Source organism: Dromaius novaehollandiae, chromosome 2 (genome assembly GCF_036370855.1).
Source record: "Dromaius novaehollandiae isolate bDroNov1 chromosome 2, bDroNov1.hap1, whole genome shotgun sequence".
In the NCBI taxonomy this organism is placed as follows: Eukaryota; Metazoa; Chordata; class Aves; order Casuariiformes; family Dromaiidae; genus Dromaius; species Dromaius novaehollandiae.
The window spans coordinates 114,631,757-114,658,875 of record NC_088099.1 but is presented as its reverse complement, the minus strand read 5'-3'; the positions used below and the strand labels follow the sequence as shown (position 1 = coordinate 114,658,875).

General features: G+C 36.6%; 1 protein-coding gene and 1 long non-coding RNA gene across 3 annotated transcripts in view; both read left to right on the top strand.

Annotated features, from left to right (window-relative positions):
- The window catches only part of VAPA (VAMP associated protein A), a 33,464-nt gene extending 11,927 nt beyond the window's left edge, over nt 1-21,537 (top strand). The window contains exons 2-6 of one of the 2 annotated variants that reach the window (XM_064507201.1): nt 5,009-5,161; nt 10,655-10,758; nt 12,789-12,869; nt 16,389-16,565; nt 21,223-21,537. In XM_064507201.1, the coding sequence (XP_064363271.1) occupies nt 5,009-5,161; nt 10,655-10,758; nt 12,789-12,869; nt 16,389-16,565; nt 21,223-21,276 (569 nt within the window). In that variant the 3' untranslated portion in view covers nt 21,277-21,537. Of the gene's footprint in view, nt 1-5,008; nt 5,162-10,654; nt 10,759-12,788; nt 12,870-16,388; nt 16,566-17,896; nt 20,484-21,222 lie in introns of those variants that run through there. The other variant, XM_064507200.1, reaches the window with a different exon arrangement.
- LOC135327575 (uncharacterized) lies at nt 16,572-17,193 on the top strand. Its single transcript, XR_010387896.1, has 2 exons — nt 16,572-16,849; nt 17,104-17,193. It is a non-coding gene; the product is annotated as an uncharacterized LOC135327575 (long non-coding RNA).
- Nucleotides 21,538-27,119: the final 5,582 nt, after the last annotated feature.

The window sequence follows — 27,119 nt, the reverse complement described above, 5'->3', positions numbered from 1 at the left end:
CCTGTTCCTCTCAAAATCGGTCTTGCTAGTTTTTATCTGGCTGACAGACATGCAGTTAACTGCTTTCTCATTCATTAGGGCTCAGATTTTCAAATGCAGTAAATCATTTTTCTTTACCTGCCAGCCTGAATTTATTGTGCACTGAAAGAAAAATATCCTGCCTGGGTTTGTTTTGGAAAAGATAACCTGGGTATTTTCAGTATGTTGCAAGTACTTCTAGGATTTCAAAGATGATAAAGCAGTCGTGGAATTGGTAGCATCCTGTTTTGAGCATATCATTCAAATAATTTTTGAAGTTAACACTGTAACTTACCCTTTTTTTAAAGGAGTTTGGATTCTTTTTGACAGTTTAAGTACTTTCTTTTTCCTTGTGCGTGCCTGTATGGGGTTTAGATGTGGCTGAATATATTATTTTACCATGCCAATTTACAGCTTAAATAGACTTATGTTCCATGCATGAAATATAGTGCCTTCTGGCAGATTCAGCTTAGGTATCAGATTTTTAGAACAGTTACAGTTCGACATCTTAAATTGAAGGGAATGGTAAACTTAAAACATAAACTAAGTTTCATCCGACCTACTCTTGAATTTTTGAATAATGCATGCTCATTTTTGTACAACTCTACAAGTTACCTGCTTCTTAGTTGAAAATTTTATGTAATTCTATACAAAGATAAACTCTTACTTCCTTTTAGATAGAGGAGGTGTTCTGTGACAGATGTTGTGTGTACATCACGATAGTCTTCTAACTTTCCAAGAACTGAGCTTCTGATAACCAAACCTTTCCTGTTCTCAAAAATTCTGTTAGTTTGCTCTGTACTGCCAGCAAGTGGAGGTATTTGCAATCATCTCTGACTTTTCCCGTGGGTACTACAGAATGAGAAGGTTCTTTCAAGCTCTTCTTACCACTCTAGATAGGCATATTCACATCATCATTTTTTTCCCATATGTTTTGACCCTTCCAGGGAGCAGAAGGAAGACTTTTGGAGCTCAGGATCCGAAGGAGACCTAAATTTGAGGAGAAAGTATGACACTGTAGATCAAAGAGATTTCTTTACAGGTCCTGCCTGTCCAGTAATAGATAATATTTTGGCTTTACTGCAGTGTAACAGAAAAGCTTATGGCAAGCAGGCAGACTTGGGACTACATTTCAGAAGTGGAAACTGGCTCTGCAGAATCTTTGTGTCACTTCTTCCTGCCCACTATTTGATCTAGTCCAGGATGTGTAGTTGCCAGAGGTGACTCCTGTATTAATGTTGTGTTGGCTGCAATGTAAAATGGTTGGAATAGAAATCTAGTCCATAATATTTTTGGAGATCTCTATTTTTTTCCGAGTGCGATTAAGCAGGTGTGTCTCATTCCTTTCTAAGGCGCTCACAAGTCAGATGGGAAGAATCTTGGCCTAGATAGTCACTACAGTCACTATTCCATTCAAAACAGTTGCGATAACCTGGTTTTTTTTTAACAGCTTTTATTCTAGAAAGATGTTGAAATCAGTATCTAGAGTCTACACTGTTAAATGGGTTTTGAACTCCCTATCCGCTTTAAAGTAGCTTTGACTCACAGAGATTCAAATTGAAATTATAGGCTTGAAAAACAATGGTGTGTTGTCACTGTACATCACAGTTACATCAGTATAGTTTGAGGATTTTATTAGTTGAATTACCACAGCTTCTGTAAACCCTAGTTGCAGATCCAGGAGCTCATTGTCTTTGTTTGGAAAAATATGAGATAAAAGATAGTATTGGGCAGTTTGCAATGGGAGTGTTGGGCAAAGGACAGTAGATGAGTATTGATGAGGTATTTTTGCCTGGTGGATGCAAATAGAAATGAGCCTGTCTGTAGTTTAAATGATGTCCGTGTAGCATGGCCTAAAATGTTTCTCACTCCTGTTCTCCTCTCTTTCCCCCCACCCCCTTTTGTTTTTCCTCATGGAATCATCATTTTTACTTTTGCATTCAGCCTGTGAGTGCCAGGTAGTCTTTTATTTCCCCGCCTCCCACAAGGGTAGTGGTATGTATGTTTGTGTGAATGGGAAATCTAATATCCTGTTTGCTGCTGCATGTTTTTTCTTTTTTGTGGGCTATGTCATGTAATTTAGACCATGTTGCTTCCCTGAATGCCAGTAGAGACTTTCCGATTTACTGTCCTTGTGTCCAAAAGGTCTTTCTTCTGCCTGTCCATGCTCGGTTCAATGCTGTTTGTCAGTATGCCATTGAATTACCAAAATAGCTGGGATCTGCAAGAAAAAGTGAAATTGTTTTCCCCTGTCTTTCTTCTGCCTGTCCATGCTTGGTTCAGTGCTGTTTGTCAATATGCCATTGAATTACCAAAATAGCTGGAATCTGCAAGAAAAAGTGAAATTGTTTTCCTCTGTGCACCAGTTTTGTTACCAGCTATTTATTAAATTTGGCAGTTATGAATATTGGGAGGTTTTATATAGTTTTTTTTTTTCCCTTCGAGGCTCTTGGAAAGCAGGTGAAAGGTAAAATTGTTAAAAGAGTGCTGTAGACCTTGAAAAAGATTTCTGTCCATTCTTGGAGAAATGTCTAATGCTAAAAAATGTTGTTAAAGCTAAAGGCTGTCTGGGTGCGTGTGTGTGCATGTACATGCACGTGCAGTGGTGAGTATGCAGGAAATACATTGTGTTCATGTATCTGGGGGACAGAAGCAGGATTTTTTTCATACATGGCGTTAGAACTCACAGGAAATATCAGAATAACCTGAGGAATATTTTGAATCAGACTACTGTTATTATGCGGACTTTGAGGGGGAAGGCATGAAGGGACCTTTCAATTCCTAAAAAACCAAAAAAACCCTGTCATTAAAAAAAAAAAATTGCTTCAGAAATTTGCTTCTTCCATGTCTGGAGATAAGCCCATTTGTGAATGATGTAGCTCCTTTTGTTGGTGGCAGGGCCTTTCAAAATGAGCCTCTGAACTGAGCCTTTTTTTTTTGTTTGAGTAGAATTTCCCTAGCATTGGTGTTCATGAAGACGGAGAAGCAGTTAGAGCTCCCTGTTCTTACTTTTAACCTCAGGTTGTTCAGAGTTGCAATAAAAAAGGCTTTGCAAGCCACATTCAGAGTATGGTATGCAGCTGGGCACTGTAGGTGCCTAGATTACAAGGGCAAAGCCTAGATGGCTACAAGTAAAATTCCCAGAATAACTTCCATAAAAAAATGTTTGTATAGCTCAAAAAATAAATGTTTGGACCTTTCTGAGTTTACTGGTAGTCTTAGATCGGGAGGGGTTTTCAGATATTTCATACTGGTTCTGCTTGTGGTATGGGAGATGGGCTTTATTTTTGGATCAAACTCTATAAGCAAATGTGACTGGATACAGCATGAGCTGTTGAGTGGCAAGTGGCAGGAAACTTTGAAGTAGTTCTGTAAATATTCCTGGGGAGGGGGGGAATCACCTCATGTTTGCTTGGATTAAGATGATGATGATTTTCCTCTACCATATAAAGCCAGATTAGATGCAAAGTTTTCATTTTTTTCAGAATAGCAGTTCCTATTTTCTCAAAACAAATAAACCCCCCCCCCAAACCACCTTACTAAATGTAAACTGGGTTCACATGTGTCTCCATCTACATCACTGCATTCTGTTTTTTAATAATTCTAGTTTTAGTAATTTAGTCCATTATTGACTTGTATCTGATTGTTTTTCTATGTCAAGACTCTGTTTAGCATTCTTTCAGAATCAAGGACTTGGACTGAGGGAATGTAGGATTATAGGAAGAAAGTTTCTGGCTAGTAGCAGATAGTGATCCCTCTAGTCTTGTTTGTTAGTGGTCAGTATCATTTGCTTCAGAGTAGTCCAGAGACCTCTGTTGTGAAGTAATGTGCCCAGAGGAGAATTGACTTCCCTTATCCTGTGCAATTAATAGTTTGATTGCTACTCAGATTGCCTTGCCACTTGTTCATGTCTCATGTATTTTTCATCCTATTTAATCTAAAGGTTTGCTTTGTCTGTGGTTTTTTTTTTTTTGAAGGAGTAAGTGGTTGTCATGTTTTCAGTAACTGTGAAATGTATTTTGTAGTAATTTGATGTGTAACCTCTAAAGAGTATTAAAGAGGGTTCTTAATGTACACATTAAATATTATTGAATAAATTTCATGTTTATTTAAAAATCCAGTCTCTAAGTTATATTCTTCTGGTGCCTGCGCAGTCTTGCTTTCAGATACCATAAGCATAAGGGAGATGAGCGCAGTTCAGAACTCTACGAACACTTATTCCTTTTCATGCTGTTGCTTTATGGCATTACATGAAGTGATCTCTGCTGGAAGAGGAGCTTGTACAGCTGGCTTTGCCTTTGCTGCCTGATTTATGCTTAGATGCCATTCTTATTTTGATGGTTTAAAAAAAACCCCCAGTTGAGAGAATACACTGCATTGAATAGGTAAATACAGCAATGAAAATTTCTTTTCTGTGGATCATTTAGAGTTTATGTATAAATGGTGTATCATCCTTCTTGGCTATTTTTGAACTTAAAAGATGAGACTGGTGTCTGTTTCAGTTAAGGCTGTAGCTGCTTGGTAGCACAACAGAGTTGAAGTTTGAAGAGCAGACAGTATATCTCAGTATCACAGTTTTTTTTTTTAAACATTTGAGAGAGTTCCAAACTATGTTTTGCTTCTATTTCTAAAGAAAAATACAGCAAAATTTACTTTAGCATGTGACCATTACCTTCTAGTTACTTGGAATGTTAAGAAAGCTTTGGGAAAATAAGCATAATCAAGTCTGTGCGAAAATATGTGTGTGAACTTTCTGCACTAGCTTTTATATTAATATTTTCACATTAGTATAACTAAGGTGGTAGAGCATGCTTTGCGTCTAACAGTGTGTTTAAGAGATTTAGGATTTAACCTTCTGCTTTTAGAAGGCTGTTGCCATCATATTATATTTTAAGAGTAATTGGTACTCTGTAAAGATCTTTTTTCCCCAGAAACATGCATTTTTTTTTTTTAAAGAACAAAATAAACAACCAGCCAACCCATTTTTCAGGTCCCTTCACAGATGTAGTAACTACAAATCTTAAACTACGAAATCCATCAGATAGAAAAGTATGCTTCAAAGTGAAGACCACAGCACCTCGTCGATACTGCGTGAGGCCGAACAGTGGAATTATTGATCCAGGATCGTCTGTAATTGTTTCAGGTATGCAGATATACTCGTGTTTTTCGACCTTTCGTGAAATTCTCTAACCGCGATCTTACAGGCCGTTGGGAGTGCATCAACTTTTAAAAAAGACTTTTAAAAATAAAACTGTTCTCCTTCATTAGTGCAACTGTCAAATTTTGGTAGAGGTGCAATGATATATGAAAATCTCCTATACAGAAATACTTGCCATCACATTTGCATGCAGTTCTCAATATGTAAGGCAGAAAGGAAGTTGGAAATGGGGAATGGCCTTAACTACCTTTGCTTCAGTCTACTATATTCGTGCTGATATCTTGAAGTGGGACATTGCTTGGCTGCTCTGATGTGTTTGAAGTTTCACGTTTGGCATTTTATGGCATTTAAAAAAAACACATTCAGAATGACAGGGTAATTGTTTTGACCACGGTATTGATACTTGTTTTTCGGACTCTATTGTTTCATTACTTTTTCTTTTTTTTATGTTATTATGTGTTAAGTGTCAACCATTAAATCACTTTTAAGAAAGGATATTTTCTCCTAGTTTAGATGGAGATATGGTTTAAAAAAAATCTACATTTTACTATAGAAACACTCCTTAATCCATTTTTGGAAAAAAAAAAAATCAGCAGAGAATGAGCCCTGAGGTCAGATGATACATTTTCTTTTTTCCATGAAACTCTGTAGATTTGGCTTACATACTTTTTCTTGACAGTCAGCAGAATTTTGGTAGCTGGACATATAATGGTTTAAGCTTATACTTAAAAGTATAGAAAGACCAGATGTTAAGAATCGTGGGAGTGGGCATTCTCAGAGACATGGGAAAAGAGTAGGTATCAGTTTTTTTGGCTTAGTGAATGCTTTTGGTAGGTCATTCTCCTGAGCATTCTGAGGCAGAAATCTCCTGAATATGGAGATTCTCAAGCCAGGGATAGCAAGAGGAGAGAGTGTCCTACTTTCCTTTGGACCCATCATGTTTCCCAACTTGGAGAGATGGAAATCAACTTTTGATAAGTTGTGGTTTTATAGCCTGTAGGAGATATAGAAGCTTGTACCTGTTACACCTGTAGCTGACGGTAGCGTGGTTAAGGTTGATACTCTTTCTGTAGAACCCCTGAAAAGCTGTAGCAAAGCAAAAGGGAAGCACTGATCAATCCTCAGAGCTTTTCAGTTTCATATACTTAGACCATTTGGGAAGTTTAAAAGAAGTTAGGAAGTACTTTCAGATGATGTATTCAAAAGTTGCAAGGAATAGCTCAGGAAATTTTTGAGTTTATGATTGATTAAAACATGAGAGTAACTTTCCTTGAAGAAGAAAACTGGTCTTCTAATCTTATATAATGGGTAGAAAGTGACTGTGTGAAACTTCAATACTGCTTTCTGTGTATAGTCCAGCATCTTGTACTTGAAAGATCACTTATTGAGAGAATGTTTTCAAAATTCAAGCATACTTTATTTCCCAGTTCAACTTCCAGGCATTTTGTTCTGACCATATGTTGATTGCTCGACTAGAACCATCTCGTGTCAGGTATCTTTCCCTGGGGTAGTCAGATACAGTTCATGATCGAGATATTGCTGGACTTTCTCTTCAGTGAATTGAATAGATTGAAGTATTCCGTTTGCCTGTTGTGAATCATGTTTGCAATTCTTTGAATAGTTCCCTTTTTAAAATGTTCTTTTACAAGCAGTAAATACTTGAGTTGTAAACAATATTTCAACTTCAGGTTCACCAGTAAAGGGAAACAATATCATGTTGGTTGAGGCTGCAGTTTGCATAGCTGTAAATCTTGGATATTCCTTTTTCTGTCTTACCAGAAGCTTATGTACAGTTGTTTAGCTGCAGTGAGCCCAAGATGTTTTTCGGAGTTGTCTTCCCTGAAGTATGGCCTTAATTTTTTTGTTTATCTTTTTTCCTGGGTCATTTGGTAAGTCAAGCGCACAGAGAATTTTTCTAGTGACCCACTTTATCTCATCAATCTCTCAACTGAATGTTTTCAGTGCTGCCTCATATTATCTTTCATATCATTATATATAGAGTTCTCTCACATAGTTGTGTAGAGAAGAAGAATCACTATAACATACTACTGACTGAAACTCCATGTTCAAAACTAAATATTGAGATGTTTATTAGCTGTCTTTAGCCTTCATAATGCATCATTCTGATTCAGAGTCAAGCTAGTTCTTAAATTAAATTTTAGATGTAGGACTTAGCATTCATTTTAAGGGAAGTCCGTGGGTATGTTGTCTATTGTGCTATTTTGAATCAGTAGGTAACCTTTTTCAACCATGTTTATATGTTTTCCAAAAATACTAATTTGTTAAGACCCATTTTTTCTTTACTATTGATTTGCATACTTTACCCTTTAATGTGATGCTCTAAATTAACTATTTGTTATTGTATTATGTATAGTAATTGCTTGTTGTTGATTTTTTTTCTTTTCAGAATATAGCATGTTACTGTTTTTCCTTCACAACCAAGTTTGGGTTTCTGACCCCTTTAAAATCAATTTTGTGGAGATGAGTCCTCCTGCTTTGAAAACTTAAGCCTATTAACAAGAGTTACTTGTTTCGGTTCCCCAAGAAGTGATATAAGGACTGACCAGTGATCCCAAGGATGTTGAAAACTGTGGCTTCATATATTCATGTGGTTATCCATGATTATTTAAAATATAACAGAGCTTGAAGAGCTCTTTGGTTCTATGTCTTGTCTTTACCTGTGCTGCTGTTCAGTTCAATCAGAATTTCAGCTGTGATCAAGTGGTCAAAGAACATATTTATTTATTTACCTGAGGATTCTGCCAGCATAGAGGGAAGTCCTTGATGATGGAAGGCTGGCTTTGCCACCTTTCAGGGTATTCCATCAGTTTTCCTGGCTTGGGAAAAATGAAATACTGCGTGCTATTTAGTAGTCTGTTGACAGCAATTACCTGTAAGAATTGTTCTATAGCCTGCATGCTTGAAAGAAGCCTTTAGTTTGCTCAGTTATGTTTTGGGCAACAGTGAGATCAAGGATTAAGGAAACCTAGCCTTTAAACCTTTCCGAACAGATTGTTTGAAAGCATGTCAAATACTGCAGTTCCTTTATGTGCTTCCTTTGAGAAATACATCTAATTCCCATTATTTACTTTTCATTTGATTATGCTATATGCAACATTTAAGAAAAAGATCAGATAATCATGCAGTAGCAATCACCTGCAACATGCAACTAATATCTGCGGTGTAAGTTATATGAGTAAGTACAATCAAATTCAGAAATTGCTTTCTTTCATAGGTACTAGTGAATTTGGAGAGGCTGTTAGTCATTTTGATACTGTATTTGGTATTTTATAGAGTGTAGTTTATTCTTACTATGAAGAATTTTTTCTGCGAGTGAAAGCAAAAATGTTAAACTATACAATGAACGTTCAGATTTGTGGAAAATAGAATTTAATTGATGAAAACAGTGCAACAATATTGAATTTCAAAGACTGAAGTGGTTTAGAAATATATGGGGAACTTGTTCAGAGCATTCAGTGTGTTTTCCTAGCTAAATCAGTATTTCTGCACTAGCTTTTTTATTGCTATAAAATAGAAAAGTGTACAGATACCTGCTGATAAGACTCCATAAATCTATTCTTAAGTTTTAAAATTTTTATCTGAAATGACTTAAACTTCTATTTAATTTTGTATAAAGGTATACTGAACTGAAATTCATATTCAGTGGAAGACATTTATTTACACTGTCAGATAACTTAGCTCTACTGTTCACTCTGAGTCCTCATCCTCTACTAGTCCAAGCTGTGTATGTGTACACACAGACAGAAAAACACTTAAATTTAATTCATGTGGACCTGAGCTCCCTTCTGGAGGGAATCAATGAATATTTTCAGAAAGGAAATGTGAACAAAGAGTTAGCGTGATAGTTTGTTTCAGAATCTGCTCCAGACAGACAATAAGGACAGAGGTAGCTTGTGCTAACTGCGCATCCCTCTCTTCAGCAGTCTTCCAACACTATCCTAACAAACCTTGTGTATTCAGCTATTTCTGCAAACCATTATACTGTGCCCCAGGATATGTGACTATATCCTGTAAAAAATTTTACTCTCCTGATCTGTTAGACATGTCATGTTATTTCAGTGTCTTTGTACCAAGACCATGTGTCCCATCCCCCTTCCCCTACCCCAAAATAGTGATGCCAGGGAGACCTGGGCAATTCTATGCAGTGTAAAAACATACCGTCTACTCATGGATGGCATTGTACAACTCAAATGAAGATACTGTGATTCTGTATTTAAAAATTTCATTTAAAAATACTGTACAATATTCGTCATGCTGTAGAAATAATGGAGATCACAAATAGTGTCGTTAATGGTGATCTTTCTTTTTGTACTGAGTTTGCGTATGCTTCAAAATAATAGCTTTAGAAATACGAATTTCTGTTCTTTACTCAACAGAATTTTCAGCTTGGGAAAGCTGAAAGTACAGTAAAAATGCTGTCATTCAGAAAGTATTTTGCTCTTGCAGAAATACCCCCAACTATTTGCCTATGCTACCTCTGGTACTTGTACACCAAACTGTCATGTGTCAACATGCCCAGTTTCATCCAGGAGGTTTTCTTTTAACCTGCATTAGAGTATGTAGAAGTCTGAAAATAAACGGACAAAATGTATGAAATAAAACACAAGGAGAGAGGTGGTTTTTTTAATGTCTCACTTAAAACCACCTTTACAGGGAACTTGGTTTTGAATTCCTTCCCTCTTTCTCCCCTAGTAGAATGCAGTGGAGGCCACAAACTCGTTACAGTGTTTAGCTGTGTACCTAGATTTTGAAGTACTTTCAGACAAATATTAACTGTCAGACTGCACTTAAGAATATGTAAAAACCTGAATAAAATGTGTTATGTAGTTACTTCGTAACTAAGCATTGTGAATCTAAAAAAATAGAGCTGGATTTGAAGGCAGTCTGAAGATGCATTATTAAAGCCCCCAGGCAGCTTTACCTCTTTTCTTTGTAACAATGTCCTGTAATAGTTGTGGTTTGAATGAAGTATTTTAATAGCTTCAATCCTTGCTTAGATTAATGTTTTTAAAAATCAGTTGTAGTTTCCCCACTGCATGGACCCTAACGTAAGTCCTCTCCCCACCCCCCCAGGCGCTGTCATACTATGTACTAAGTCTTGTATTTTTCCATTCAGTTAATCCCAAAGTGTGTCTATTGCATGGAAAAGTCTTACAGTGTTGGCTTGTTTTTCTTGTCTGTCTGTCTTGCAGGATCTTTTTTTATCCTTACTTGTATATTAGATGTCTTTTAACTATAGTAATTGCAAAAATAATCTTCCAAGCTAAACTAGTGGTAAGATTTGTTTCCTGTCACAAGCTGTTGCTACAGTGTATTTCTGTTCTATTTCAGGAACTGCCTTTGCATTTTAAGTTCGGTGTCTGTTTAGTAAGAAGTAGATCTAAAGTGGATAGCATGTTTACTACAGTGATTAACTGAAGAACCAAATAATCTTACACTTTATTTTCTTTCTAACAGTAATGCTACAGCCTTTCGACTATGACCCAAATGAGAAGAGTAAACATAAGTTCATGGTACAGACAATCTATGCACCACCAAATATTTCAGATATGGAGGCAGTGGTAAGTAAAAATGAGGTAGAATGACTGCTGTAGATTTTTCTTTTAAGATTTAGGTTTTAGGTGAAATGTATCAGTTATTTGTAATTCATTTTTGGAGAAAAAAATTGGATTTTCTCTGAACAAATATGACTTCCATAAGTGATTCAGGATTTTGAATATTAAATAGAAGCTCAGTCCTTGGAACTTGCATAGTGAACAGAAAGAAAATAGCAGTGAGTCTCAGGCAAGACCAGTTCAGTGTTAAAATGACAGGCCTCTTGTATGCAGCTGGGTCTTATATGCAGCTGATAGGAAGACGATAAACAGGTTGAGATTGAAGGAGAGTGCAGAGTATGTACAAACTGCAAGCCTGAAGTAAGCTATATGAAATGAGTGCATTTGGTATAAGAAGTGTTTATATGAAATGTTGAATGGTTTTCTAAGGAATTCGGATATTTGAAAGGCTAAGGCATGTCCCTCTACAAGATAGCCAAGGAGCTAAAGCCTGCACAAATGATAGATTTACTTTCTGTTTAATAGAACATGCTGTTGATTCAGTTCTTGGGCGTATTGGTCTGATGAAGGTCCAGAAAGAAGAGATTTAGGAACTTAGTAGGATGGATTGTGCTTGTTTGTTCAGAAGTCAGGACACCTGTCCCTGACTTTCCAAGCTGGCAGCAGTGGGAAGCCTGTCAGAATGTCTCTTTTAGCAGGGCACACATGGGATCCCATAATTATGTACATTAGGACTCAGGGGAATGATGCCCAGGCTGCTGTCTCTAGACAGTGTTTTAAGGACTGCCTGTCTTTCTGTAGATATGTTCAATGTTCACTTTAGTAGCTCAAGGTAGAGGAGGGTAGGTGAAATGAAGGATAGAATTATATTTTAGTACTCACTGAAGTCCATTATGTCTGGGCAGCCTTAGGCTGTGTTCCCTTATATGGAGGTAAAAACCACTTGTGGCATTTCTCTTCACTGGAAATAGTGCAAAAACTTTTAGATTTTGTTAAGCTTTTGAAGCACGTAGCTTAAAAAAATAACATCTTTTTTCCTTGTTGCTCTGGTTTACTTTTTCTTGTCATACTCTGATAGCTCTTGGTTATGTACAGTAAGTGAAGTGTAGCTATTTAGTGAGGATATCAAAATCCAGTTTAGAAATACCTTTCAAATAACTGCTTTCTTAATGTATTAAAGTATAGGCTACTGAGAAACAAATCTTGCAGAAAATCAGTAATTGTAGTTACAAATTACTATACAAATAATGCCACTGGAAAAAAGAACAAAAAAGAATACAAAGATTTTATGGAAATCTTGGATCTTTTAGTCTTCAGGACCTGCAACTTAAAGGTAACTTCAGAGGACCTATTACTGGAAAACAGAATTGCTGCAGACCTCAGGTCATTCTCTGAGTCTAAAGATTTAAGGCAGCCGCATGAGTAAAAAGTTAATTGTCAGCTGGGCAGAGAGATTCATGCATATTTTACAGTTAGTTAAATATATTAATAATTATTAGGATTTTTTTTAATAAACTGCTTTGAAATATTTTATAGGCCCAAATTGTAATGAAATTTTACAGTATTTTGTGGTAGCTACAAACAGTAATTTAATGCAGTAAAAGGAGGGAATGGTTAAAAAAAATCTAAAATATGGATAACTAAAAAACGTTGACTCTGGAAGTAAGTGTAGAATCACTGAAAGATATCTTTCAATCCTTTGTTTAAAATTGGTGTTTCCACAGTAAGACGTAAGGAGTACATCTACCCAAGGGAATGATAGGGCTGTAACTTTGTTCTTAGACTGACTCAAAAGGCACTTTTTGCTGATTGTGTATTGAGAAAAACACTGTTTTGACTCCTCCCAATCCCTTACTGACCTCTGGATCTATCCTTGCATTCAATTTATTATTGTTTAAAAGCTAGTCTGAAAATTGCAGCTAGGGTAAGGTCAATATTCAGCTATATGTGAGGGGAATTCTAAAGGCAAGTTCAAGAACTGTTCAATGTTTGCATAAGTCAGACATGTTAAGTAACCATATAAATTGTTGTCTTAGTGGAAAGAGGCAAAACCTGATGAATTAATGGACTCCAAGTTGAGATGTGTGTTTGAAATGCCCAATGAAAATGATAAACTGGTAAGTAAGAAAAGAGTAAGAAACTATTTGATACACTGTTTCTTAGAGTATCACAGAAATGTGTCTTGAATTTTTTTTAAGCTATGTAAATTAACAGTTAAATGGATTCTAGGTATTTGTACTGAATTAAATGGACAGGAGGGGTATGCAGTATACAACTGCCCAGGGATTTCTTTTTTTTTCCTATGAATTTCACTGGGGCCTGATCTTCTCACCAGCATTGATTGATTGACGGCTGCCTCTTACAGCCCTTTATGATACATTGTGAATTCCTACAGTATTGACAATGAGCTCTTAACGATTTATCCTAACTTGCTTTATGGTATCGGTGCCATATATTTTTAACAAGCTGACCATGAAATGTTAAAATTTAGGCAACTGTCTCTTTGTAGTCAACTGATGGCTCTAGCTGTAGGATATGGCAAAGGTACATGCTTAAAATTGGTACCTCCAGGTTTGTTTTTGTCATCTTTCTACGTTGATCAATAGAGTCTAGAAAACCAGCTTTAGGAATAGGTCATCTAGAATGCTGATGTTTGGTGAGTTAAGTCCTAGCCATGCTGTCAAAGGAATCATGTCCTAATCGGTTAGATGAAATGAATCTTAAATAGAAGGCAAACTTAACATTTGACGAAAATCCTGTGGTTATACAGTTTTTATTTACTGCCTGTAATAGCAGTTCAATAATTCTAGAGATACACCAGTAAAATTTGGAGTTCAGTTTAAATATGCATAATGGTATATGGAGTGCGCTATATTAAATTTCAGTATGAAAACTGACACTCTGTAGGCATGGTTGCATTGGAGTACAAACAGGTTATAGTGTTGCCCTTTATATATAATGTAATTCCCATTGTAGCTTCTCTTTGTTTTTAAGTATTTTATTGCTGTCAGATAAAAGAAGAATTCTTCAACACTGTATGCTACTGTGAACAGTGAAGACTGAATTACATCCTTTGTTTTTTAAAGTATTAAGTGCTTTTAATTTTAAAAATTCTATTTCTAATTCAGCTGAATTAGAAAAGGAAGTACCGATTAGGGATAAGTGTGTGTGTGTATGTGTGTGTGCATATATATGTGTGTACATATATACATGTGTATATGTGTACACACACACACATATATATGCGCTTTTGGAGTTCTAAATACATCTCTGAAGGTAGTAGAAACGATGGATAATCAGAGAAAAAAAAATTTCCCATTACCTCCCTCGTGCTCCTGACTTCAAATGCAATGTATTCTAATTGTGTGGGAGATGATAATTTCATGGTGAGACTGAAGAAGTCTATTTTGTGTTGCCTGATAGTTGGAATAATAGTCAATTGTCAGTTACCTACAAGTTTTGAAGAATGTGCCAACTTTTTACGCATCAACATTTTGTTACCCTGATATTTCTAAATTCTGATTTATAGGATCCTAATACTGTAAATTCTGATTTTTTTTTTTTTGTGCTGCTTTTAGCATTATGAATTCAAGTGCTGAAGCAGGATTTCTGTAAACAGCCTTATTCACTCCATGGCCTTGACTTTTCTTTTTTAATGCTGCCCAGCATATAAAATAATCTGTAGGATATACTTGGGTAAAGTAGCATGTATCCATGCATGTAAAGACTGTATCATTATTTGCATGCATAAAGGGTCTCAATGAAGGCTGCTATCTGGTCAGTAGTTATTTGCAACCCTTCTTTTAATACACCTTTTTGAGTGTAATGTAAGGATATTTTTTTTTTAGACCAGATGTCAGTGTGATGGTGTAATTTTTTAATAAAAGGTAACTTAAGAGATGCAGGCTTTTATTCAGCTGTCAGCTGCCTACATATGTGTTAAATGCTAAAACTGTAAAGGTTAAACATTTATTATGAAGGTACTTAGTTGGCTTTTTTCTGTGTTTATTACCACGTTATTAAATTACATCATAGATATTAGAAAAACTGTATTGTTTTTAATTTTATACTAAAATGTAGTCAGAGAAATGTAATGCTTTGTAGAAAATTAACACCTTTTGCACTTTGTGAATGTGATACCTTCATATTATTGCCTGTCTATAATACTTATATTTTTCTAAGTAGCAGCTTGGGGTTGCAGAACCTAATCCTTTAGCAATTGATTTAGTCGCTCCCTTAAACCTTACAAAAAGAAATCAGCAGGTCCTGAGAGTAAGGCTCACATGCCACCTCAGGATATACCTACACCAGGACACAAGTATTCCACTCCAGTCAGCAACAACTTTCTTCAGATGCCTACCAATCCTAGCCAGAAGACTGACATGAGGGAACCAGTCAGTGAGGTCAGACAGCAGAAGAAGCAGGTTTGTTCCAGGGAGCTAAGTCTTAGGACGCCAGTGAGGTTTCAGTATTACTAAAGGAATCCTGTTTAGCTAGCGAACCAGCAAAAAAGAATCAAATTGTTCTCTGCTTACCCATGAGTAAGTATGTTGGGGTTTTTTTTTTTGTTTTTAAATCCCATTAAGAGTACCTGTGTAATGTAGCAGGATTTGGCTCTTGGGCTATCTTTGGTTGTATTGTGGAAGATGTAAAATGCAAGCAGATGCAGTAGACCAAACCACCGCTGCTTGTGTAGGAACTGATGAAATTCTTGCAAATCAGAATCTTTATTTAGTCTTTTGTTATTACATACGTATGTTAGCTTTTAATAGGTTCTCTGTTACATTTAATACTTCCCTTGGGCTACTTACCTTATGTTCTGAAGGATGCAATGTGGTCATGGTCTAAATGACATAGCTAGGTAGCAAATCAAGCAAGAATACAGAGGCTTGAATCTCTAATATGAGCTATATCTGAGAGTATTACCATATGAATGCTGTGTTTTTATAAATGGTGACAGTTGAATCCACTGGATCTTTAATGTCTGCTGAAAATAATTGTATACTTTGAGCAGAGTTGCAGGAACTAGATTCTTAATTTTATTTAGAGCTTTCTCATAGCCTTTTGTGTGACTCTTCACTTGTATCCAAAATTAGTAACATGTATTTCAGAAATGCTGTGAGGTTTAAAGTCCATATTCTTGCGATGCTTTGTTTTCCTTTAGTAAGAAGTGCAAAATACTTCTTCCATACATATTTCATATTAGTTTGTAACTAATTAGTTGCAGTTATAACAAATTAGTTTGTAACAACTTTTTGAAACTTTTTGACTTCGATCTGCTTTTACTATCATACTATTTGCTTCCCTTTTTTTCCCCTCCAAATTCAAATGCTATTTTATATATTTATTATGTATTTTGTGTATGCTTTCTTTCGGGTGCCTACTGGGGTCAGTGTTAAGAAACTTGAATATTCCTTTTTGTCTCAGTGGCATTTAGTACAGAATGTGATCAGTGCAGTATTCTCTTGCTTCTTAATATTTGTGCTAATCAGAATTGAATTGCTAACAAGTCTTTGATTAGCTTACTGTAAATATAAACTTTGAACTATATTAGTAGCTGGATTGTTTCAAGTTTAAGCTGTGAATAATTTTTTTGTAGGTAAGTAACATTCTCAAGCCATTCTTAATATTTGTAGAATGATATAGATACAAGCAAATCCACCCCAGTACTGAATACATCTAAACAGGATGGACCGATGCCAAAACCACATAGTGTTTCACTTAATGATACTGAAACAAGGAAGCTAGTGGAGGAGTGCAAAAGACTTCAGACAGAAGTTATGAAGCTGTCGGATGAAAATCGGCACCTGAGAGTAAGTTCTGCTTCCATGTTTATCTTGAAGTGGGTCCACTCTTCTTGACTGGAAGGTCTGGTTTATAATTAAGCTGATAAAGGCGTTTCACCCCAGAAGTTTAAGTGTATTCCAGAAAGTAGGCATAGTTACTAGAATGTCAAAATACATCTAAACAGGATCGACCTATGCCAAAACCACATAGGGTTTCACTTATTGATACTGAATCAAGGAAGCTAGTGGAGGAGTGCAAAAGACTTCAGGCAGAAGTTACGAAGCTGTTGGATGAAAATCGGCACCCGAGAGTAAGTTCTCCTTCCATGTTTATATTGAAGAGGGTCCACTCTTACTGGTTGGAACAAGTATTGGGTAGTGTATTTTCTTACCTTTGTTAGCTGCATTATTGTACCTTTTCTTGTGCAGTCTTTCTGTGGTTGAATATGTAGCTAAATTTATTTCTAAAAGTTATGTTTATAAACTGATCTAAGAATTAGTGATTCCTGATGTAGGAATATGTGCAAGTAAAATTAACATTTAAAATATATTTTTCACTCCTCAGTGATTGAGATCTTGTCATTGTTATGGATGAGGTACTGGAGATACACCATTTTCTTCTTAAACAAAAAGCAATAAAGATGCTCCCTTTTAAGGTGGTCTCAGTTACTTTTGGTGTCTCTACTTAATTTGTAGCTTTGTATAAAAGTGCTTTATTATTCGTTCTTAAAAATGAGTAAGTGAGAATGAAAGCAGTAACACTGTGTATCATAAAATGTTAGTGAACAAGAACAAATGAATGGCCAGAGGTAGTAAACAAAGAATATATTACTTTCCAGTAACTTTTTATATAGTAGTGCCATTTCAGTACCCGTAACTAGTCAATATGTGACTTCTGAGGGTTTTTGTGTATTTGTTCTTGGATATCTGAAAATTTCAATGGCCATCAAAAGCCTTTTAAAGAATCCTGAAATAATGCTGTCTCCTTACCTGTAATTCTGGTGGCATTGAAACATTTGGAGAAATACAGTGCAAAATTACTGATAAGGAATTACTGTTGTTTAATTCTTACTATGTAAGTGAAAGTAAGAATCTTCATTGTGCCTAGTAAGAATTCCAGAATCTTTCTTCTCCAGAAGTAAGGAGATACACAAGTGGATTATCTTCTCATTTGAGATATTACAGTTTGCAAGCTTCACATTTATTTTGGATTTTGGTGTGATACAATGTTGTTTTTCAAATGACTTTTTTAATTTATTAAATGCTCACCAGTAAAATTGGCTTTTGAGTTAAATTTTCATGATTATTAAGAAGACACATTCATAAATATTTTGCATGTTTTTTTTTCCCCTGCTCAGGATGAAGGCTTGAGGCTCAGAAAGGTAGCACACTCGGATAAATCTGGATCACCCACAGCCTTGGCCCTCAGAGATAATGGCTCTAATTCTCTTCCTTCACTTCTTGTTGTAATTGCAGCCATTTTCATTGGATTCTTTCTAGGGAAATTCATCTTGTAGAAAGAATGAGTGAGAGAAGCATGCAAAATGCAGCTTCTTTTCTTTTCTTTTTTTTCTCCCTTGGCCAGAAAAAGATTTGTTTACCTACCACTTCATTGGTAGTATGGCCCAAGTGACCATTTTTGTGTACAGCATCATAACAGGCTTTGCCTTTAATGATCTCGCACGGTTAGAAAACACAATTTAAAAAGACAAACTGTTCGGCTACTGGACAAAATTTTACATTAAATCATCAATAGCAGGTGTCAGTTGCACATTCAGTCCTTTATGAAAATTCATAAACAAAAAATTGTTCTTTCTTTCTGTGGTTTTAATAAGAGTTCAGAAATTGTTCAGAGTCTTGTAAATGTTATTTTAATAATCCTTTAAAATTTTATCTGTTGCTGTTACCTCTTGGAAAAATGATTTATTAGATTGCTAATCCCACTCATTCAGGAATATGACAAGAGGTATTCTGGGGGAAATGGTGCCTCTTTCTGTGTAAATTTTCTCCTTACCTTACTTTGCTAATATCATGGCAGAATTTCTTTCTTATCCCTTGTGAGGCATTGTTGAGAGTTTTTCATCCTTGCAATCCTGTCCCATAATATTTAACATTACAAGAGAAATAAAATTGTTAACAGATTTTCTGCTGGGTAGCCTGTTTGTGTGTGTCGTACTTTTAGAAGGGATTCCTAACAAGTTCATTGTTCATGGTAATTTGCTACTTGTAACAAATGCTATTTTAAAATTTGTTTGCATAAGTCTCTGGCTTAGACTGTTGTAATTGAAGCTTGAAAAAATTAATAAGGGTTTCCATTCTGTTTGTTAAAAAGTGAACTATTTTCTGGCTGCTTTCAGCTGCAGAGAAGATAATTATCCAGCTTCTTTTGGGACAGAATAATTTGGATATCCAGCAGGTATAAATAGCAGAAATAAATGTTTTCAGTATATTAACAGTTTGCTTGGATTGTGCAGGAGTGTAATAATCGATCTTCTCTTCCATCTTTGGGTCTTTTGGGTGTCTTCTAGGCGTCAACATTATCCTTTGATTTCGTAAGAGTACTTAATTCAAGAATGCTAACTTACTCAGTTTGTAATTCCATTTTAGCAGATATCCAGAAACACAATTTGAATGATTCAGACACCCATACTGAATTCCATGATGCAGAAGAGTTGATATTTACTGAGTGAGCCTTAGTTGCTCACCTTTGGAAAAGGAAAGTAATTTTTGTGCAACTTCTGGCAGATCTACCTACGTTAACCATGTATATCTAAGTTTTAAAGAATGCATTTTTGGGTCTGAAATGCTTCCCTGCACTTAATCTTGTGTCTTGCCTCATCTCTGAATATGTCATAGAAAACAACAGTAATATTGGAACAAAATATTATTTGTGCTTCTGACTAAGCATAATCCAATACAGGGAATTACTTGTAAACTGAAAAATTACAGAAGAGATGTACTCCTGTAAGCAAAATTGTGTATACTCTTGGAAAGCCTGACTTGATGTGGTGCAGCTAAGTGTGTTAGACCTTGGTATATGCACACATTATGTAGCTGAGAAAAATGTTCTAGAGAAGAGTTGCATTATTTTGGTTGCCTTTGATTTCTAGTGCTTTTTTTTAAAAAAAGAAAAAAAAAACTATGATCACATTATGTACTGTCATTGCTGTCTGTGATATTTTTATAAAATCTTGCATATATGCAAGGCAAATGATGAAGAAAATACAAATACTGCTTATCTTTTCAGTTAAGCATGCAAATACAGATGTTTCCAGTTATATATTCTGTCTGCCTTCAAGTCTCCTTTCACTCCAGTGACTGGAAGAACTGTGCTAAGGTCTTGATTATTTTGATTCCGCTGGTTCATAGTGGTGTAATTCTCCAATTTTATCTCTAACAGAACATTGACACATCAGACTTCATAGCCTGTTCCAAACTGATTGCATGGAAAATGATGAGGGCAACAGTGTGCAGCTTCAGACAGGGCAGTCATCCCTACCTTGAAGGGAGGAAATAAGCAACTGGGAAGATATTAGAGTGTACAGAGGTTTTCAAGGGTAGCTAGCACTTTCAGGACTTGCAAGCAGGAAAAAGGAGTCATTTATCAATGCAGCCAACTCAGGTTTGCTGTCTGGCAGCAGTACTGTGAAGGGCCACCAGTAATAAAGTAAAAAATAATGATAAAATCAAAACTTTTTTTAATAAATACAAAACAGGTGGTGGTAAAACTTGGTCATGGTTGGTGTAATGTCTTCAAAGTGAAAGTGTGCAGAGTACTTATTAATGGTATAAGGAGACTGTGTTGGTTTCCAGTAATGCCTTCATTAGCTGTATATAAAATGTAATGCTAAAACTATTTTGCTCTCAGGAGTGACTTTGGATGAGATCAGCTGTATTCAGTGAATTATGTAATATGGATTAAATTGTTTGTCTCTGTTCCTGAAATGGTTAGAACTTCTTGCTTTGTCTGCCTGCTTACTTGTGTATGTAAGCATGGGGAAATAGTCATCTCTGCTCCTAGTGATATGATCAAGTGATGATGCCTATAAAGTCATGTGAGGCTAAATGCGCAACTTTAGTTTAATATGCATCAGAGGTTGCTTTTCTGATTTCTCAAAAGGGCAAAGTGGAACAAGAATACAGTATCAAAACAGTATTTTAAAGTTTTATGAATATAGCACTTTTGAAAAAAGATAATGGTTTAGGGAAAAATCTCTTGTTAAGTAGAAAATATAGCTTCTGTAGTAATTCTGGCCACCAAATTTAACCCACTTATAATTATATCAAGTACATTTAAAAAGTATTTTCATTAATGCACAAACTATTTGTGCATTTCTGCTAATTCTCTAAAAGCTGTTGACAGACACTATTGTCCAGGCTTGCATGTTTCTGCTGCTATGATTGAAGCTGATTTACATATCAGAAAATAACAAACACTAGCTTGAAACTTCATTATCCTCTTGGGAGGAAAGGGGGTGGAGGGATGAGGTGGAAGGGGGACATTTTGCCAAAGGGGAAAAAACAAAGTCAATAAGCAAAACTTATTTTTCAGGCCTTCTTCAAAGATATTAAAAGCTGAAGTGTTAATAAACAATTAAAAATGTAGTAGTGTCCTTTTTATTTTGAAACTTCTCCCTGAATATACATTGCATAGACTTTACTAATACCGAATCGGCATATCTAGTTCCCTTTACAGGCTGTATACTGCCCTGCTTTTAGCTATTGCTTGAAAATATAAAGCTGCATTGGATGAAGATTCAGTGTTTGAATGAAGAGCCAGGAGCCTGAATCCACACAACACTGAGGATGCTGACGGCTTGTCAGATTTATATACTCATCGTGACAAAGAAGTTTTCTTTTTCATGTTCAGAGTCCCTAGGTACTGATGCCTCAACAGACTTGTCAGGGCAAACACTTACGTGAGCCTGTGGTAAAAGACAGAATGAGATCTATTTGGCTATAGAACAGCCATAATAAACATTTACTATTATACAAAAAAGCCCTGCTCTTTGTATTTACAGCTGGGATAAAATACTGCATCTCTGCTTTCTAACCACATCGCTGTGAACAGTACACCTCCCTGCTTTGCTTTCTACACCGGTTCCCATTGAATGACTTTGCAGGGTGTGTCCTGGAGCACAAATCCTTGTGTAACACTAGAGTCCCTCTCTGCTGACCTTGATCTTCTGTGGCTGCTTTAGTCTGGTGGCACATCTAAATGCTGGCCAGGAGGGGGAGGTTGAATACAAGAGTCAGTTTTCACAAGTGGTTGAGTTCCTGTAGGAAGGACTGAGAACTAATGACATCAAGAAATGTTATATTATTTCCTTCTTTATTTTCCAGGGACATTCAAACAGTGTAACCAAGTAATAATCAGGGGTTTTGTTTGTTTTTTGTTCGTTTGTTTGTTTGTGTTTTTGCTCTTGTTTTTGTTCACCCTCCCCCCCTTTCTTTATAGGATTCAAATGTTTTAAGAAAAATTGCTGATGCTGTCAGGGCTTCATAAGTAGATGTTGTGATAATGTTGCCTTCATACATATGCCTTTTAAATCAGAAGTAGTTATGTAGAGATGTCTTGCACAAAAACAAAACTCTTGATTTTTATCTGGCTTTCTCATTACTGTTAGATTGGAAGGTATAATTTCTTTGCTTTGAGCTGGTGCTGCCATGCTAAGAAGCACTCTGTCTCTTGTGCTTGGGTCAAGGGTTTATGTGTCTGCATAGTCAACTGGATCTGGGAACTGCTATGAGTGAAAAATAGTTTGTAGGGGGTATTAGATTTGGTTTTAGCTAAATCCAAGTTTGTGGTCTAAGTATCTGCAGCCATCTAAAGTGCTAATTTATTTAAACCCTGGTGCCAGTCTGTGTAGCACTGATAAAACTGCCAGCAGGGTACTGAATCCCTGTTTGTAGTTACTTCTGTTGCTTGCAGTGGTCGAATGTTGCTGCTTCCTTCCCTTTTCTTTAAAAAAAAGCTTTACAGGCTGATAAGGTGTCCAAGCAGGGATGCATGAGACAGCTATTATTGTAGCTAAGGAGTCTGAGCTCAGATACTTGAAATGAATGAACAAAAATTAGTTGAAAGGTGATTGAAATTATTAATTCTTACCTTTTAAGCTTGTGTATTAAAGCAAAGCATTCTTTAAAAAAAAAAAAAAACAAACAACACTTGGTCTATTTATCATCCCAGTTGTGCTTTAAAAAAATACTGCTATAGTCTGGGAATAACTGTTTCAAGATGTTCTTGGAAGTTTTTATTTCTATTAATGCTGATGTAGGCTCAAGTGCATAGGTGAATTCAGAGAAGTTGTCAGTGGTGATCAGTGTCTAGGCTGTTTTCAGAGTGGATAGTGATTAAATAGCAATCTTTAAGAGTCTTTCAGTCTGCCTTGTAAGGATGGTTTATTCTGGTTTTACAGATGGGGAAACTGAGGCACAAGTATTGAGGCAAGTGGTTGGGAAGGGATGTTGTAGGCACAAGCCCCTGTTCTCTAGCACATCTTCCATCCCGCTTCTCATCAAGCCTTCCTTGGTCCTTGTTCAAATATTTTTTTTGTTGGGTTTTCAAAGTGCTGCTTCATGTTGGTTGGAAATCTTTGAGCTTTTAAAGCACCTTGTCAAGGACTAAGCTGTTGCCTTTCTGGAGCTTTGTTTTTAAACAGGCAGAAAATGTGACCGAAATGTCAGAAGCGTGAAAGGCTGACTGGGATTATACACTGACCTCTACTAATGACAACAGCCCCCCTCCAAAAAAAAAAGATGCTAGGCATTTGGGTACATTGCCCTTTCAGTATTAGAACATAACAATATTTCTGTGTAGCAGAAAAAAATCTGTGGATCCAATGCTGTTTGGCATTCAGGTGCAAGAAAACACAGTTCTAAATCTATATGGCTACTGTGTTAGCGATATTATGTATTACTGTACCACAGGAGGGGCAAAGTATTTTTCCAGTGGCTACTTTTAGTCCAAATACAGATGATGCAGCTACACGTCGATTTTCTGAGGCACTTCCTAAAAAGTGCTAAGTACTTAAAACCCAAGCGTATTTGACTCTTGCAAGCAAAGGCACTCTAGTAATAGTAGAATCTTAGGGAAACTAAATCCACTGATGTCTTTTCACTTGAAATTAGTAAACCCTTTGCTGTTACTACTGCTTTTCAAGCTGCAGTACATTCCTGGCGTAAGGGTGGGTTTAAAGCATATTGATAATGAGACTGTAATAATTATTTTGATTGTAAAGTTGCTGCTGTGTTTTTAATGGTTGAGAGGCCCTGGTTTAAGTCATTCTGTAAAACAGTTTAATTTATAGAACTTTTTTGAACTTTTTTTTGAAAGGCTTAGGAGGAGAGTCTACGGAAAACAAAACTTGAGCCCTATGTCAAATGCAGAGACAGCTCTCTGCTCTCATCAGAAGTACTTAAGAGCGCAGATTTGATAGTGAAGAAAGTGAGTACTCCTCAGAAATTGAAAGCTCATGCCATGGCTAATTTTCCTTGATTGCTGCCTTAATTAACTCAGGGTAGTTGAAAATTCTGAAGTTATGAGCCACCTGCCCCACATCTCAAGTAAGAGCTAGGAAGTGGTTGCTGTCAAGTGAAGAAAAAGGAGTAAGACGGGAAGAGGCAGTCATGAGAAAAGTGAGGTTGTTAATAGATTACGTCAGAACTGGCTTTGTTGATGGCTTTATTTTCTCAGGGAAACTGGGGAATTAGGTTTGCACATACTTTCTTCTCTCTAAACATGTGCTAGAAACTCCTGTGGCTTTCTTCAGGAACAGAGACTTCTCTCCATCCCAAGGGCCTAAGACTTAAAAACGTGGTGACCAGTCTTGTAAACAGGAGAGCCGGGGAAGGGTTGTCACTGTACTGATGTCCATGATTGCCTAACCTCAGATCTCTAATGCAGCCAACTTCATGGCACTGCTTTCTTGCTTCAGTTTCTTCCATAATACCTTGAAATGCTGTAGCCTTTAGACCTCTTATTGCATGCCTCAGCTTTGAGAAAATCAGAACAGGTTGCTTTTCTGATTAGATGAAATTATCTTTGTCCTGCCTCCACAGGAACCGGATTACACTGGCAAACGAAGGTCAGTGTATTTGTGGAAAAACTTATTTCTTAAAGAGACAAGGTTTATGTGATTGCAGCATCTTTGTGCTGCTTCTCCCCATGTGAATTTGAAATGTAATTTAAACCACATATGATAGAAGTGTTGATGTTCCACAGATACCAACTACCTCCAATTACAGGAAGATTAGCATTGAGATAAAGACCTTTAAATCGGTGCTCCTGTCAAGGGCAAGCCTGCACAGTGAAGTGAAGAGCCACCTGTCCTGGTTGTTGCTGTTTGGCCTGTTAACACTCATGTACTCACCAAGCACAGGCATAGTTCAAACATCTTACCTGGGGGCAGGAAGGAGGTTATATAAGAAAACTACTTTGGTAGTTCAGCTCTCTGTGTAACATATTGAGATTACTGCAATGAATTTCTGACATGACCTGGAACGTGACAGTTTCTGTAGTGCTGAGCCAAAATCATCGAAATAGTGAGGTGAGAAGTGCTGAAACTTGGAAGAAAGTATAGTCTTGTGTGCCTAAATCCTCACTCCTCCAACCTGCTCTGCTCAGACAGTTTGGAAATGATTTTATGATTGTTGATGGATGAGAGAAGGAATTTGATATTCAGAGTAGGTGTGACCAGTGTTTTGATGAAAAACTAATTGTGGTTTTATGGCTCTTTTTTAGAGCTGTGTCGAGGTTGCATCTGTGGAACTAAAGGTGTAGAAATGAAGCAGCTGGCCAAAAGTAAACATTTTCAGCCACATAACCAGCAATGCACGAACAGGGGCCTCTTAACCTCCTTCCGTACTGTTATGTGAGTGCAATGTAAAAAGAACAACATAGGACCCAAATTCTTCTGTGCCAAAGAACACCCTGTGCATGCAATGCAGCATGTTAGGTGACCCACACAAATGTTAATTCCCCTGCAGCGCAGACATAGGAACAGGGTTATGCTGTTTCCTTTATGTCTGTGTACATGTGTATTTATTTATGTGTACACAAATCTTTCTGGGGTGTGTATATGTTCATGTGCAAACTGGTTATTATTGTGGACTCAGTTACTATCTGATTTACATTGTATCTTACATCTGTAACTGCTTCAGTTGTTGCTACTAATCCATTTCCTCCTTTAACTGTTCCTGTCATCTCTAACTTCTGAACAACTATAAAATTGCTAATTTTTAGAGTGACTGGCTACAGAAATATTTCCTTCATTCTGACCAAATGGGAGCCTTCTTGTCCAAAATGCCCTCCAGAGTACACTCTCAGCCTCTGCGAATGCAAGGTTGAGACCTGCAAAACCAGAAACTGGAGGCTTAAACTAGAGAGTGAAACTAGGTGGATTTCGAGCATCCAGAAGTGTTTGCTGCTGCTTTTGTGAAGTGCTAAGATCTCATTTGTCAGTGCAGAAACATTTTTAGTTATGGAAAAATTAAGCTATTTTTATGGGAAACTCTTTTCAGTCCAATCCCTGATGGTCACTAAGTCCTGTATGCTCCCCTTTCGTGGAGCTATATGTTTATGGTTATCCGCTAATCCTATTTGGAATCACAGAAATTAAAGCATTTGCTTTTGTAAGTAGAGTGAGTCAACAATAGTCCAAGATTTAAAATGGTATAGAAAATCTGTCAAAATTTAGTAATACTTTTAGCATATATAGCGTACTTGACAGTTTTCATGGCTCTTAGCACAGTTTTAGTTGATTTGTGAATTTATTTAAATTTTTGGTAATACCATCAATAAAGTATCTCATCATATATGGGATGTAGTGCATATATATATATCTTACTGCCTTTTCCATTGTGCATTTGTATATGCATTTTAGTCTTGATATGAAGTCATATATATATTACAGCAATGGTTCATACAGCTTAGAACATGCAAACAATCGTTTCCCTGGTATTCCTTATTCCTGGAGAAGGAATTCCTTTAACCTATTTTGTGTCGGTTTGAAAAGTTTTGTCTCGATTCTCCAGATGCAGAAGGGGCCACAGGGAAGGCTGCAAGGGCAAAGCTTCATTTTGGCATTTCTTAACTTTTGGAAGTGCAACTTCAGAGTTCTTTTCAATGTAATTCTTGTTATTTCTTTATTGGTACCAAGCCCATGGATGGTGTGCTCTCCCAAGGAGACATCACCTTGTGGAATGAAATTTTAGTGTTAAGTTGACCCCCAGGGAAGACTTGTATCTTTTAAAGATACATGTTTTAATTTCTGTATGCTAAAGCTATGGACTCAGCAGAGACGCTGGTTTAAGGGCCAGTACAGTTTTGCTGTTAACTTGCCCAGTTACGAAGCCTGTGATGACTCTTTTCTTTCTCTCTTCCATAAGAGATAATGGTGTCATCTTCTTATCTTGCTGACACTCCTCTGCTCCACTGTTGCTGACTTGCCCTCCTAACTGCTTTAATCAGACTAAGAGAAAGCATGTCTAGCCTCTGTTTAACTTTAATTCTGTTTATTGGCCTTGATAAAGGGACTACGAAGCTTAAGGCTTGTTTTTGGTCCTTGCCTGCCTCCCCAC